Source organism: Triplophysa rosa, linkage group LG4 (assembly GCF_024868665.1).
Source record: "Triplophysa rosa linkage group LG4, Trosa_1v2, whole genome shotgun sequence".
In the NCBI taxonomy this organism is placed as follows: domain Eukaryota; kingdom Metazoa; phylum Chordata; class Actinopteri; order Cypriniformes; family Nemacheilidae; genus Triplophysa; species Triplophysa rosa.
Window position 1 is genome coordinate 31,114,255 of NC_079893.1, and position 13,987 is coordinate 31,128,241.

The 13,987-nt window shown below is 37.1% G+C and overlaps 2 protein-coding genes across 4 annotated transcripts; both read left to right on the top strand.

Moving 5' to 3' along the window:
• The first annotated feature begins 285 nt into the window (after nt 1-285).
• Nucleotides 286-6,421, top strand: LOC130553546 (CMRF35-like molecule 8). Of its 2 annotated transcripts, XM_057332577.1 has the most exons (10): nt 286-488; nt 599-922; nt 1,012-1,125; nt 1,513-1,548; nt 1,990-2,097; nt 2,179-2,213; nt 5,107-5,214; nt 5,369-5,455; nt 5,544-6,240; nt 6,336-6,421. In XM_057332577.1, the coding sequence occupies exons 1-7, from the start codon at nt 449-451 to the stop codon at nt 5,116-5,118; spliced, it is 669 nt and encodes a 222-aa protein (XP_057188560.1). In that variant the 5' UTR covers nt 286-448; the 3' UTR covers nt 5,119-5,214; nt 5,369-5,455; nt 5,544-6,240; nt 6,336-6,421. The 2 variants fall into 2 exon arrangements, with proteins under 2 accessions (XP_057188560.1, XP_057188559.1); XM_057332576.1 differs by lacking the exons at nt 5,107-5,214; nt 5,369-5,455 and having other exon boundaries at nt 5,544-5,812; nt 5,917-6,240.
• A 3,235-nt stretch (nt 6,422-9,656) lies between these two features.
• Nucleotides 9,657-11,958, top strand: LOC130553547 (CMRF35-like molecule 3). 2 transcript variants are annotated; one of them, XM_057332578.1, is made up of 6 exons: nt 9,657-9,871; nt 9,969-10,304; nt 10,510-10,641; nt 10,724-10,831; nt 10,981-11,033; nt 11,131-11,958. In XM_057332578.1, exons 1-6 carry the CDS (start codon nt 9,811-9,813, stop codon nt 11,419-11,421), a joined length of 981 nt encoding a protein of 326 aa, XP_057188561.1. In that variant the 5' UTR covers nt 9,657-9,810; the 3' UTR covers nt 11,422-11,958. The 2 variants fall into 2 exon arrangements, with proteins under 2 accessions (XP_057188561.1, XP_057188562.1); XM_057332579.1 differs by lacking the exon at nt 10,510-10,641.
• The last annotated feature ends 2,029 nt before the right edge of the window (nt 11,959-13,987 follow it).

A 13,987-nucleotide genomic window follows, 5' to 3' on the forward strand; every position in this document is an offset into this window, starting at 1 on the left:
CTATTTGCACCTGTATCCACCAGAGGTCAGTATCCTTATGACATTATTTTGAATAATGGTTAAAATATTTTGGGGTGGTTTCCCGGACAGGGTTTAAGCCTAGTCCTAAAATAACTTAAAGATCAGGTATCACACGCACGTGTCTGTGTGTACAAATAAAGCCAAATAAAAGTCAAGTCAAGTTTCACTTCTTTGTATTTGTCTCTCTTGTTCTTCTAGATACAGAGAAAGAGGGCGTGCTCTGTCAAGAGTTCTGATGGCAGAGAGTAAACGTGAGGACAGGAAACTGCTTGTGGTTTGTGAGAAGTTCACACTTGATTTTCACACACAGCGGCCCTCGACGTCACACGCACATCAGCGTTTGACCTTCACCACGAGAGACAAACAGCATTATTGTGTGAAGTATGCCAACAAGTATATCTGACAGAGATCTCACAGGAACACTGACATGAATCTCTCACTGACACTTTCTGTGTTTCTGATGTTGGGTAAGTCCATCTTTCCTCGTTCTTTCAGTGGAATTGTATGGTAAAGTAATAAAGGAGTATATTATAATGAATCTAATAAAGTCAACACCAGTGTGGTTGTATTTGTGTAGTTGTAGTGGAGGGTTCGCTGTGTGTGGACATTACAGTGACTGGAAATGAAGGAGCTGAAGTTCAAATCAAGTGTCCGTATTCACAAGGATTTGAAGAATGTGGCAAGTATTTCTACAAAGGCGTTTACAAAGACCGTGTCACTGTACTGTCCAGCGGAGAGAAGACCGTCAACGACAGATTCTCAATGCAGGACGACAAGAAAACCAGAACATTCACAGTGACCATCAGAAACTTGATCATGACAGATGCCGGACCATACGGCTGTGAAGCTTGGTGTGTGATGAGTCGAGACTTTAATCAAGTTCTTCTCAAGGTGAATAAAGGTGTGTGATGCTTCATTTTACTCAACCATGTGGTTCATCAACTACTGACACAGTAAAAGTTTCTCATCTGTGTCCTCTCTGTTTATCAGATCTAGTGACCTCGTTTACCTCCAAACCTGCCTTTAGTTTCATTTCTACCCCCAAAACACAAACCCCATCACCATCTCCATCTATAGACACCATCACCGCCTGCACATCCACAGGTACAGAACACAATTCAAAAATCTGTAAGGAGTTATTTTGATATGTAGACAGATTTCCTAATGATAACTTCATTCAAAACATTAACTCTGATCATTCTTTTGTCTAGTGTATATTTATTCACTTACTGTAAGAGTGATGCATTTAAGACTGCATATTATTCAGCTCCTTCTAAATTGAGGAGATGTAACCTAATAAAATGTGATTCTTAATTGATATCCTCAGTATAAAGAAGTATAAATATTCATGTTAAAATGCTACAGGTTCATTCTTGTAATATAGTATAAAAATAATAAATACACAGAACTGTTTGTCTGCTGGGTGTGAATTGTGTGTTGTTCTAGCATGTTCATATATCTCTCTGTTTTCTGTTGGTGGCATAATAACAGGAAGTACTGAAGGCCCGCTCTCTCAGATGGACTCTGGTGAGCACACAAACTGCATTACCCACAATGCAACGGTCATCTTTTTGATCACATGAGTTAGAAAAGGGTGGAAGGGAATTTCATTGACTTTTGCACTGTGTTTCTGTCTCCTCTTTAGCTGACATGCTTTGATATTTTACATTTATAAACATGCAAACGATACAGAAATATTTGCTGTTTTTAACGGTTTGCTTTGAATATTTGTAGGGACACTTTTGTACTGTAAATGAACTTGACAGAATCAAAGTGAGTCACACACCACATTTAATCAGAAACCGGGTTAACCCACATAAATCAACAAAAATCCTCCGAAAGTCTCTTTCTACTGAGCACTTGAGGTTCAGCAGTACAGCTTTCGTGGTTTTAAAACACACCATACATGAATCAGACCTTCCCCCTCAAAAACCTTGCTGAAGTTTTTGAGGTTATTTACTGTTTCAGACTCTCTTTCTGTTGCTGTCGGTCAGGTCGTGGTTCTGCTGGTTCTGCTGATTCTGTGTGTTGGATCGTTTCTGCTTCTAAAACTTTGGAGAAAAAAATGTAGAACAGGTAACAACGAGATCGTGTTCTTGTAAGTTTCATCTTTTTGTTTGCATTTAAAATATGACTTTTCTCCTTTTTCCTCTTCAGCTCTGCATCAGCAAAACGATCGGAAGAATAGAGAGGTTGGTGTTCAGAACTTTTCCTGTAAAATGTCAGAAGTACATTTTGTATTGATTATTGTGAACCAATGAGATATCAGTGTTTTTTTTCAGAATGCTTGCATGTATGAAGAGATTCCAAACAATGATTTTGAATCATGTGTTGTCACCACAGTGATCTTCAAACAAACATCTGAATCACACACTGTAAAAAAATTAGATGTAAAATAATAGTGAAATGCATGGCAGCACAGGGTGCCAAAGGTTTACAGAAATAACGCTACACCCTGAACTGAGGTCACGTGTTTAAACTGTGAACATAAGAAAACGTGTCTACCATACAATAAAATAACATGTTTTCACTGTAGTATGAAATGATTTGTCTGTTAAATAAAAAATGACTTAAATTAAAATGGTGAATTTATAAATTGGTAAAATGAAAAAGCAACCGTATTCAAACAATACACTGACAAAACTTTATGTGTGTTTTACTACTTTTAAACAAGTACTTAGTTAATTGAGTTGTTTATACAACTTCTATTATTATTCTATTTTGTTTAATTGTGTACAAAGCAAGCAAAGACTATGAGATGATAGACTGCACAACCACATGCAGACTCAAAAGTGAACAGACCATAGAGCTTTTGCTCTCTTATATAGAGATGTGCTCTGTGTCTTATACACAAACACAAAACACCATCAGGGTAACACACGTTAGGTGAAAATGATGGTATAAACATTAACTAAACAACTTATAATGTTAAAAACACTCACATGTACACAGCTGCTAAAACAAATATGTAAAGAAACTAAGTGATGAATGAAATATGACATGTTGTGCAGAGTTAAACAGGGAATTGTGGGAAAGTCCTTCACAGTTTTTCACATGTGAAGGTTATTAACAGTTTAATTCTACAGAGATGTCAGTGGAAAGAAATAGTGAAGTGCACGGCAGCACAGGGTGCCAAACATTGAGCATCAACAGAAATAAGGTCTGTACACTGTGAACTGAAGTGACGTGATCTGAACAAACTGACTGTGAAATGAACAGAGAAATTCTGTAGTTCTGACACAACTGTTCTGACAACCAGTGTTTTCTGTGAGAAATCCTCATGAAACTCTACAAACACCATCACCACCTTCACTTATTACAACACCACCTTCACTTTATTTCTCTTGTGCATTTACAAAAGATCTTCTTGACAATGAACACAAGTTCAGATGTTGACGGTTGTTGTTTAGTCACCATTATGATGATCAGTGTTTGCTTTACTTGGGTTCTTGACTCTTTGCTTTGTCCTTCAGGTTTTCTTTAGCTTTTGTGGCTGATAAAAGCTGAGAGAAAGTGATTTCATGTTCTTTCTGATGGTGAGAGTCGTCATCTACTGGTCTGTCTCCATTCATGTGTTCATTGGTTGCAAGTGTTTTCATGAAGCTCTCAGACATTACAGTGTTAACTGATATTATGAAGGACTTTAAAACACATCATGAACATTAAAAATGTCAAAACCATGAGATACACAGACATCAAGATTCAGCCTGTTCATCTCAACAATGGTGATAACTAACAAACTATTCAGATAAACGCAATGCATTCTGGGTACCATCATAGTTCAAAACTCATCCATGATTCCCAGCATGCATTGCAACATGAAGCTTTTCATTTAATGTCACCACTGTTGAGATTCATACATTGATTATTCATGTCTATGTGTGAAAAACCAGCTCCCGTACTTTAATGTAAATTATGTTTTCTAAATCTGTTCATATGAATGTTATCGCAAGAAATCTGAGCTTTCAGCCGAAGCTCATTCACACAGATATAACAAAAACCCAACAAAAATATGAATCACACAAAACCAACACACAACTAGATGACGATTCACATCATCATCATTAATCAGACAAATAAATCGAATGACTTTTTCTTTTGAGTGTCCTTCATTTTCCAGCCCAAAGAGAGATCACAGTATATCAGATGAAGGGGGAAGAGCCCAACTAAAGTAAACACTGATCACATTAATGGAGACTTTAATAACAATGAAACATCAAGTCATTCATGTTCTGCAGCATGTTGATTTGTGAAAGTCCCTGTGAAGCAGAAGTGGTGATTGTCTTCAGTTTTCTGACATATTTCACAATGAAACTTAATATTGAATGAGGAAGAATAGTGGGTGTGGCTCATGTTTTCTACTGTGATTGATTGTCCTCTCTCGCCGTATTCTCCTGCCGTTCGTCCTTTTATGCTTCCGCTCCTCCGTGAGAGATGCGAGGCCGGAATGACGCCCAGCTGACACTCATTATCAATCGCGTCCCGGCCTCGCTTCCTCCTCCCACGGCTCTCGTCACGCCTCCCTCGTCACATTATCCAACTCTGACAAAAAAATAAACATGAACATTTTTTGAAGGACATGTCAGGTTAACAATACACAACAATGACTTTAATTTAAAGGAAATAGAGCGTTTTCTCCAGTAACACATTTAATCAGTTAAAGAACAGGAGTACATTAGGTGTCAATGTGTGCTTTTTATAGAATTTCACAGTTCTGATTAAAATGAGATGTTACTGTTAAATTCTACTGTTTTTTCTCTGTAAAAATACATTTCTTTTTTACAGTGCATCTCACTAACATCTTACAAACCTTTTAGTGTTTATGCCACAGTAACCATTGACCAGCAGTCTGATTAATACAAGCGGTGTGGTTGTCAGAGGTGCAACTAGTTACATAAATAGCATCATAGAAAAGTTTGTGTCAACAGAGACACTGTTCAAAAAAGTTTTTACTAAAATCTCAGTTTCAGGAATGTTATACTCCTCAAAGTGTCACAGCTAATGTTTTAGACCTTAGAAAATAAACATTAGTTAGTTTCCACACATGATAAAGATCATATTCATATGATTCATTTGTGTTTTCAGACTCGTCTGTGATCATCATCATCATCATTGTGTGTGTGCTTGTGATTCTGATCTTCACTGGACTGCTGTTATTCATTCTGCTTTACTGCAGGAGATGTTCAGCTCGAGGTTAAAACTCTTTCACTTTGTTTTAATTTGATCCTTTTAAAACATGATCACAGTAATGTCTCAGGTTGATTTAAAAAAATACAGTTGTTATTAAATAAGAAGATCGTTTGTGGGTGATGGAAAACATTTTGTTGCTCTCTGCTGGCAGAAACAGGTGATGCACTGAAACAGAGTCACAATGTCACGTTCACATCTTGACCACAGACGGCAATGTTAATTTAATTAACACACCAAAGATCAGGTATCACACGCACGTGTCTGTGTGTACAAATAAAGCCAAATAAAAGTCAAGTTTCACTTCTTTGTATTTGTCTCTCTTGTTCTTCTAGATACAGAGAAAGAGGGCGTGCTCTGTCAAGAGTTCTGATGGCAGAGAGTAAACGTGAGGACAGGAAACTGCTTGTGGTTTGTGAGAAGTTCACACTTGATTTTCACACACAGCGGCCCTCGACGTCACACGCACATCAGCGTTTGACCTTCACCACGAGAGACAAACAGCATTATTGTGTGAAGTATGCCAACAAGTATATCTGACAGAGATCTCTCAGGAACACAGACATGAATCTCTCACTGACACTTTCTGTGTTTCTGATGTTGGGTAAGTCCATCTTTCCTCGTTCTTTCAGTGGAATTGTATGGTAAAGTAATAAAGGAGTATATTATAATGAATCTAATAAAGTCAACACCAGTGTGGTTGTGTAGTTGTAGTGGAGGGTTCGCTGTGTGTGGACATTTCAGTGACTGGAAATGAAGGAGCTGAAGTTCAAATCAAGTGTCCGTATTCACAAGGATATGAAGAATGTGGCAAGTATTTCTACAAAGGCGTTTACAAAGACAGTGTCACTATACTGTCCAGCGGAGAGAAGACCGTCAACGACCGATTCTCAATGCAGGACGACAAGAAAACCAGAACATTCACAGTGACCATCAGAAACTTGATCATGGCAGATGCCGGGCCATACGGCTGTGAAGCTTGGTGTATGATGAGTCGATACTTTAATCAAGTTCTTCTCAAGGTGAATAAAGGTGTGTGATGCTTCATTTTACTCAACCATGTGGTTCATCAACTACTTACACAGTAAAACTTTCTCATCTGTGTCCTCTCTGTTTATCTGCTCCAGTGCTCTTCATATCTGCCCCCAGAAAACAAACCCCATCACCATCTCCATCTATAGACACCACCACTGACTGCACATCCACAGGTACAGAACACATAATTTCTATATGTTAATGTGAAGTTACTGTGTTGTATGTAGACAGAATTCCTAATGATAACTTTATTTAAAACATGAATAGTTAGTATATAACTCATGTTTTTTCCACTTGTATTCATCTAGTGTCCGTTTATTAGCATACTATTAGAGTGATAAACTAGCATAAGAAAAAGTAGTTAAAAATGAACCTAATAAATTGTGTTTCGTGATATTATCTCAGTATAGTGAAAAAAGGGAAATACTGTGGACTTATTTATGTTATCAAGTATTAAAACAATAATAATACAGAAATGTTTGTCATCTGGGTGTGTGTTGTGTACCATCAAATGTTCTCTGTGTTTTGTGTCAGTGTCNCAGTGACTGGAAATGAAGGAGCTGAAGTTCAAATCAAGTGTCCGTATTCACAAGGATATGAAGAATGTGGCAAGTATTTCTACAAAGGCGTTTACAAAGACAGTGTCACTATACTGTCCAGCGGAGAGAAGACCGTCAACGACCGATTCTCAATGCAGGACGACAAGAAAACCAGAACATTCACAGTGACCATCAGAAACTTGATCATGGCAGATGCCGGGCCATACGGCTGTGAAGCTTGGTGTATGATGAGTCGATACTTTAATCAAGTTCTTCTCAAGGTGAATAAAGGTGCGTGATGCTTCATTTTACTCAACCATGTGGTTCATCAACTACTTACACAGTAAAACTTTCTCATCTGTGTCCTCTCTGTTTATCTGCTCCAGTGCTCTTCATATCTGCCCCCAGAAAACAAACCCCATCACCATCTCCATCTATAGACACCACCACTGACTGCACATCCACAGGTACAGAACACATAATTTCTATATGTTAATGTGAAGTTACTGTGTTGTATGTAGACAGAATTCCTAATGATAACTTTATTTAAAACATGAATAGTTAGTATATAACTCATGTTTTTTCCACTTGTATTCATCTAGTGTCCGTTTATTAGCATACTATTAGAGTGATAAACTAGCATAAGAAAAAGTAGTTAAAAATGAACCTAATAAATTGTGTTTCGTGATATTATCTCAGTATAGTGAAAAAAGGGAAATACTGTGGACTTATTTATGTTATCAAGTATTAAAACAATAATAATACAGAAATGTTTGTCATCTGGGTGTGTGTTGTGTACCATCAAATGTTCTCTGTGTTTTGTGTCAGTGTCGCACCAAACAGGAAGTGAAAGAACAAGTAGAGGAAATACTGCAGGCCCGCTCTCTCAGGACTCTGGTGAGACACAACATTACCCATAATGCAACGGTCATCTTGATCACATGATTTAGAAACTGGTGGAAGTGTAGGAATTTACTTTTGTCTGTGTAACTATTTTCGTGTCAGCTCTTTTGCAAAATGTTGACATTTATTTAAACGTATAGATATTCACATTTACAAGCATGAAGTGATGTTTGGTGTTTTCATGTTTGCTTTGAACATTCCTGGAGACACGCTGATTCAAAGTGATTTCTACACCACATGTATTCTGAAACTGGGTTATAAACCAACACAAGTCCTCCAAACATCTCTTTCTATTGAGCACTTGAGGTTCACCAGAACAGTTTCACTTTGGTTTTTGAGGGAATTATCGTTGTGTGTTTTGTAACCCGCTGTAGAGGAACTCTAACATACTGTGAAAGATATTTATGGTGTTCGCTGTCGTGTACAGACTTTACTTCTATTACTGTCGGTCTGGTTGTGGTTCTGTTGGTTCTGTGTTCTGGATCCTTCCTCCTCCTGAAAATGAAAAGAAAGACATTTAGAACAGGTAACAAAGAAATCTTCTTTTTTGATGCTTCTTCATTTTTAGTTTGTTTTATGACTATTCAGTTTTTTCCCTCATCAGCTTTACATCAGCAAAGTGAGCATCAAAATATAGAGGTGGGCGTTCAGATATTTCCTGTAAAACTTTAGATATGAACGTTGCATTGTTGTTCATTAAGTTATTGACTGACATGTTGTTTTTCAGAATGACCGAATGTATGAAGAGATGCCAGAAAGCCACCCTGCATCACCTGACGTCACCACAATGTTGTCCAATCAAATGTCTGCATCACACCTCACCAACATCCCAACAACCCTTAGTGTTTATGCCAGAGTAACCAATCAGCAGTCTGATTTAAAGCTCAGTCACACCCATTCAGCCAATCAGGTGACAGACACAGAATGTGATTATTATGCCAATTTAGAGTCGCCTGAAGCGACAGTGAATAAAACAACAGAATGTTTGTATGCTAAAGTAAAACACCAGCAAGATTTAAAAACTGAAGGTCAGATGTATTCTGTGATCAATGAAATATATGAATAAAATCACAGGAAAATAATCTGATGCGATCTCATGTCCTTGTTGAATTCATATTTTACCAGGAAACTAAACTGATAATGTCTTGTGAAATGAATTGCATGTTTTAAATGTTTACCTTTAGCGTGAAGATGTTATTTAGACCAAAAAATATACGCTCCAAAATCTTAAAAAGAATGACTTAAAAAACCCTTTAAACCCATCTATAGTTAATAAAACTGTTAAGAACAAATTAAGAGTTTGGTTCCCAAATGAGATAACTCCGTTTTTTATTGTGCATTCCAATTAATATCAATCAAACTGCAGTTATCTCATTTTGGAAGTCTTCTTTTTGATTTGAAATAAATGTGAAATAGAACCATTCTGTAAAATGCACACAATGCAGAAGAGAGAGAGAGAGAGAGAGAAATCTGCGTGTTGTGTTTATTGATTTCAAATGCAGGGAGCATCTCGTATCTTATCAGTTTTCCTGCTCAATATAATTTGCATAAAGACACATTTTCATTTTAGGTCAACGACAGGCACATTTACACTATAATACATCAGACAGGAATAACAGGAAACAGGAAGCCGATGACATTCAGAGAGACATAGAAACAAATTTAAACAAATACAAAAACGTTTTAAGAATGTGAACAGCGTGTCCATCAACACATAAATAAAATGAGCCAATAAGCTTTCATCTGAAGTAAACTTGTCTGAACAGAGGACTTAAATATCATTATTGTAGCTTTCTGAATCGAGAAACATCCAGAACTTGTAAGTTCAAGTGATTTCATTTGTTTCATGCTGTCAGACTCTATAATTCATACTTGATTTCGTTCTGTACAGTGTGGATGTGTTTTATGGTCTTGGTCTGCAGACCTCATAGCTCGTTCATTTGCATGTTGTGTAGAGAACCGTGGCCTGAGAATGGGAAGTGTTAATGTTTGCTGACTTATATAACTGTGAATGTAAAGCACTTGGAAGAGGAACTTATCATCTGATATAAATCATGACGTTAAACAGAGCTTCAGATACTTCAAGAGAAACAAAGAAGAACTGAATGTACAGATACCAGAGAAGATGATTGAATACGAGAGAAGAATGAAGATGATGTTGACTTTCACACTGCTGATGATTCCTGGTAAGATGACAGAAGTTCAAACGTCTTTAACTTCAGCTCATAAACTGACATTATCTTCAGAGATGAATCATGAATCTTCAACTCTTTGTTCTGTCAGGAGCTCTGAGCTTCAGTGTGACGGGATATACAGGAGGAGCAGTCACCATCACATGTCCATATGACAGAGGATATACAAGAAATGAGAAATATTTTTGTAAAGGTCAGAAGCCAGTTATACCAAGGCCTGGATGGTGTTCTGACGTCATCAGGACTGATGTTAAAGATGAATGGGTTGAGAGTGAAAGATTCTCTCTGTATGATGACACAACAGCATCAGTCTTCAATGTCACCATCACTGATCTGAATGAACATGATTCAGACACATACCAGTGTGCAGTTGATATAGATTACAGGAAGGATATCTACACCGAAGTGAAGCTGACTGTTAGAGAAGGTGAGTAATCCCGACACAAGCAACGCATAGTTGGAACAGAAGCAATGATGTCTTCAAACACAACAAGTTGTTTATAATGTCCAGGTTTATTAAACTCAAACTTATGTTGATTCAGAATTTGTCATGTGCAGCAGCGATGAGACTGTGGGGCATTTTTACTTTGTTATAGCCCTCAAACTATCACAGTTTATTCCTCATTTTTTAGAGCAAAGCTTTGAAGAAAACACACATCCATCAACACCACCACCATCTTCAACAATTGAAACTTTATCTACTACACTAAACACCCGGCCATCAGCGTCTGATTCTCCATCTGCTTCTTCTGATATCTTGAGCCGTAATCGGATTCGTTTACACATTAGTTTCCACACATGAGAGAGATCAGATTGAGATTTCTGATGATTCATTTGTGTTTTCAGACTCGTCTGTGATCGTCATCATCATCATTGTGTGTGTGCTTGTGCTTCTGATCTTCACTGGACTGCTGTTATTCATTCTGCTTTACTGCAGGAGATGTTCAGCTCAAGGTTAAAACTCTTTCACTTTGTTTTAATTCGATCCTTTTAAAACATGATCACAGTAATGTCTCAGGTTGATTTAGAAGATGTTTCCCTCTGCTGGCAAAAACGGGTGATGTCTTGTGAATGTGAGATTTGTTATTTTGTGTTTTAAACAGATGCTGATTCAGACGGTAAAATGTCTCATTCAGGACCAGGAATCTATGAATCGGTGCGTAAATTAAATCTGATTGGATGATTGTTGACCTGAATGACCTCTGGAGCTGCATCTCATTTCTCTCTCTCTCTCTCTCTCTCTCTCTCCTCAGGTTACTGAAATCACTCTTGGTTACGAGGAGATTAAAGACATCAGACGTCTGACAGGAACCATCACAGACTGCAATACTACACCATTACCCACAATCCCCTCTGATGCCCCGCACACTGTTTACCATACGGTTCAATTACCCACAATCCCCTGTGATACTCTGAACATTTTTTATGCTACTCCCCAATTTCCCACAAATGGCTCTGATGCTTGTAAAACTGTTTATGATACTGTACAATTACCCACAATCCTCTCTGATGCTCCTAACACTGTCTATGCTACTGTTCAATAGCGCACAGGTCGTGTCCAGAAATACAGAGAGGACTGTCTATTTGAGTCAGAAAATGAACACAACAAACATATTCTAGTAATTCTATTGGCTCTCCTGTAGTCACGTGTCTCCTGTAGTCACATTCACTTCACTGCAGTCACCACTAGAGGACACCACTGAGCTTCAACATAGTTTCCTTGTTTTTTTGGCTGCTGTTTTCTGTTCAGATGACTTTGTCAATGATTCTGTAAATTGTTTTTTATTCTTTTTGGTGCACTTTATTTTTTAGCTTTAGAATTAACTGTGATTTATCCTAATTGTTTCTTTCTCTTTATGTTAAACTATATGAAAAGTTATTTAGATAACGTTTGTGCCAAAATCTAATTATACAGATGCATTCATAGATGTACACGCCTGGCCCAAAGTCAACTTCTGGTCTGTGTTTGCTCATCGGTCTGACTAGTGGCTAGTTTAACAATTTACATGATATTTAATTGATATTAATATATTTATATGAATATTTTATTGTATATTAATCTACAATTTGTTGAATTTTTAAAATATTAATGGTATTAATAAACAATTTGTTAAATGGGTCATGTAACTTTGTCACATATAAGTTTAGCCAACTATTGGTTCTTCTACTAGTAACCTAAAATAAAACGGCTATAGTTTTAATGTAAACTAATGTAATGTAATTTACTTGTTATTTCTTTTGCTAGAAATAATCTGCAGATGTGTGCCTGAAATTAAGTTTGGGTCACAAAAGCACACGTGCGCAGTAAAGTTTGTTTATGTTGTTGCTGGTAAAACCATCTATAGAGTTTTAGTTGATATTAAATCGTATTTATGTGTAAATTAAGTCTTAATTTTGTCTTCATATGAATATGATGTTTGGATTATAATGTTTATTAAAGTGCCCATGAAATCCAAATTGACCATATTTACTGTGTTAGGGCGCATGACTAGTTTTGTGGGGAACAGTTCATTAGTCATTCCACAAAGATGTTTCAGTATTGTAATCTTTCATCATTCTTTTCGGATGACGTCAGTTTAACGTTCTGGGCAGAATATCTGTTAACTCCTCCCCTCTGTCAATCTGCTGTCAGCTCCATTTCTGTGTGAAAAGTCTTTTTTTCCCTAGATGCATGAAATTTGCAGCCCTCGATTTTTCTCGTGTGACATTTCATCTCAAGTTGATCGTGACTTCACAAGTACTTTAAGACCCCATTAAATTAAATCCCTAACATTACTCAATACCGTTACCACGGAAACCTCTGCTTGTTTGCACATGTCCACCTAAGGTCAGTATCCTTATGACTTTATTTTTATACAAAACAATTCATGTATTTTGAGATAAAACCTGCTGAAATAACTAAGAAAACAACAGTCTCTCTCATTCGCTCGGATACAGAAGAAGAGAAAATGGGCTTGTTTGTCACTTTCAGCAGCTGTAAAACACACTGACAGTCTGAAAGAGCTTCAGACGCTTGTTAGAGAGTTCAAGAAGAACTGAATGTACAAATACCTGAGATGCCGATTGAATATGAGAGAAGAATGAAGATGATGTTGACTTTCACACTGCTGGTGATCCCCACCATCTCCACCAAACACCAGTCACCTTGTGAAACATCATCAGTATACTGTTCCAATTCAAAGTTCACATCTAGGTGTTTCAAGTCTTACGAAACCTTTACACTAACCCTAACCTTACTCAGAGTAATCCTTGGTGTTTCGAGTCTGACGTCATCACGCAACAGTGTTTTTTAGGAGATTTTAACAATCAAATGTAGTTTAGATGGTCTACCATCTAAACTACATTTGATTGTTAAAATCGCCTAAAAAAACACTGTTGCGTGATGACGTCAGACTCGAAACACCAAGGATTTAGTGAGAGCCAGATAAAACACCCGGATGTGTCCTTGATCCGCCCCTTTTATCCAGGATGCACTTGTGTGGACTTATGACGCTATATATTTCCCGATATGCATTGTGCAGCAACGGCAGTGGAGCAGTAAAACAGCTAAATGCTTATAATATTACACTTATTTTGTCACAACGTGTAGTTATAAGAGTTGTTTAGGCCAAAATGTATCTGTTTAAAGTTCAAATCTGCAGTTGGTTAAATAAAATTTGCTCGGACGATTTCGGAGATCTGAGCTCCAGGCAATCACAGAGCGTTCATGTACCCCCCAACGCAGACTCGCCCCGTCAAGTGTTTCTGACTCTCTGATGTCTTTGCAGGGGTTAAACATGAGATATAATTAATTTTGGGTATATCTAACAGGCAATCCTTGGTCTTATAGATCTCTTATTGTTTTCTGAGCAAATCGTTTAACTGATGGCAAAGTTAAGTTTCACTTTTGATTTAATGTCGTACAGTAACGACTAAATTATTTGCTTGTTATATTTTCTATTGTACAAACTTCTTACACTTTATAATAAAGCATTGCGTTTTGCCTCATATTTCATTTTATTCTTAATAAAATCAGAATCACACATGAATATTAAAAAAATTAAAACGACAGGAAGCACTGTTGTGTTTTGTCACATTATCTCATTTAACTCTGTTTAAACCTAAAGCTAC

Coding starts and splice junctions, on each gene's coding strand:
- LOC130553546 (XM_057332576.1), top strand. CDS start 449: ATGAATCTCTCACTGACACTTTCTGTGTTTCTGATGTTGG. Junction 2,098..2,178: donor GAGAAAAAAATGTAGAACAG/GTAACAACGAGA, acceptor TTTCCTCTTCAG/CTCTGCATCAGCAAAACGAT. Junction 2,214..5,543: donor ACGATCGGAAGAATAGAGAG/GTTGGTGTTCAG, acceptor TTGTTCTTCTAG/ATACAGAGAAAGAGGGCGTG.
- LOC130553547 (XM_057332578.1), top strand. CDS start 9,811: ATGATTGAATACGAGAGAAGAATGAAGATGATGTTGACTTTCACACTG. Junction 10,832..10,980: donor CAGGAGATGTTCAGCTCAAG/GTTAAAACTCTT, acceptor TGTTTTAAACAG/ATGCTGATTCAGACGGTAAA. Junction 11,034..11,130: donor GACCAGGAATCTATGAATCG/GTGCGTAAATTA, acceptor CTCTCTCCTCAG/GTTACTGAAATCACTCTTGG.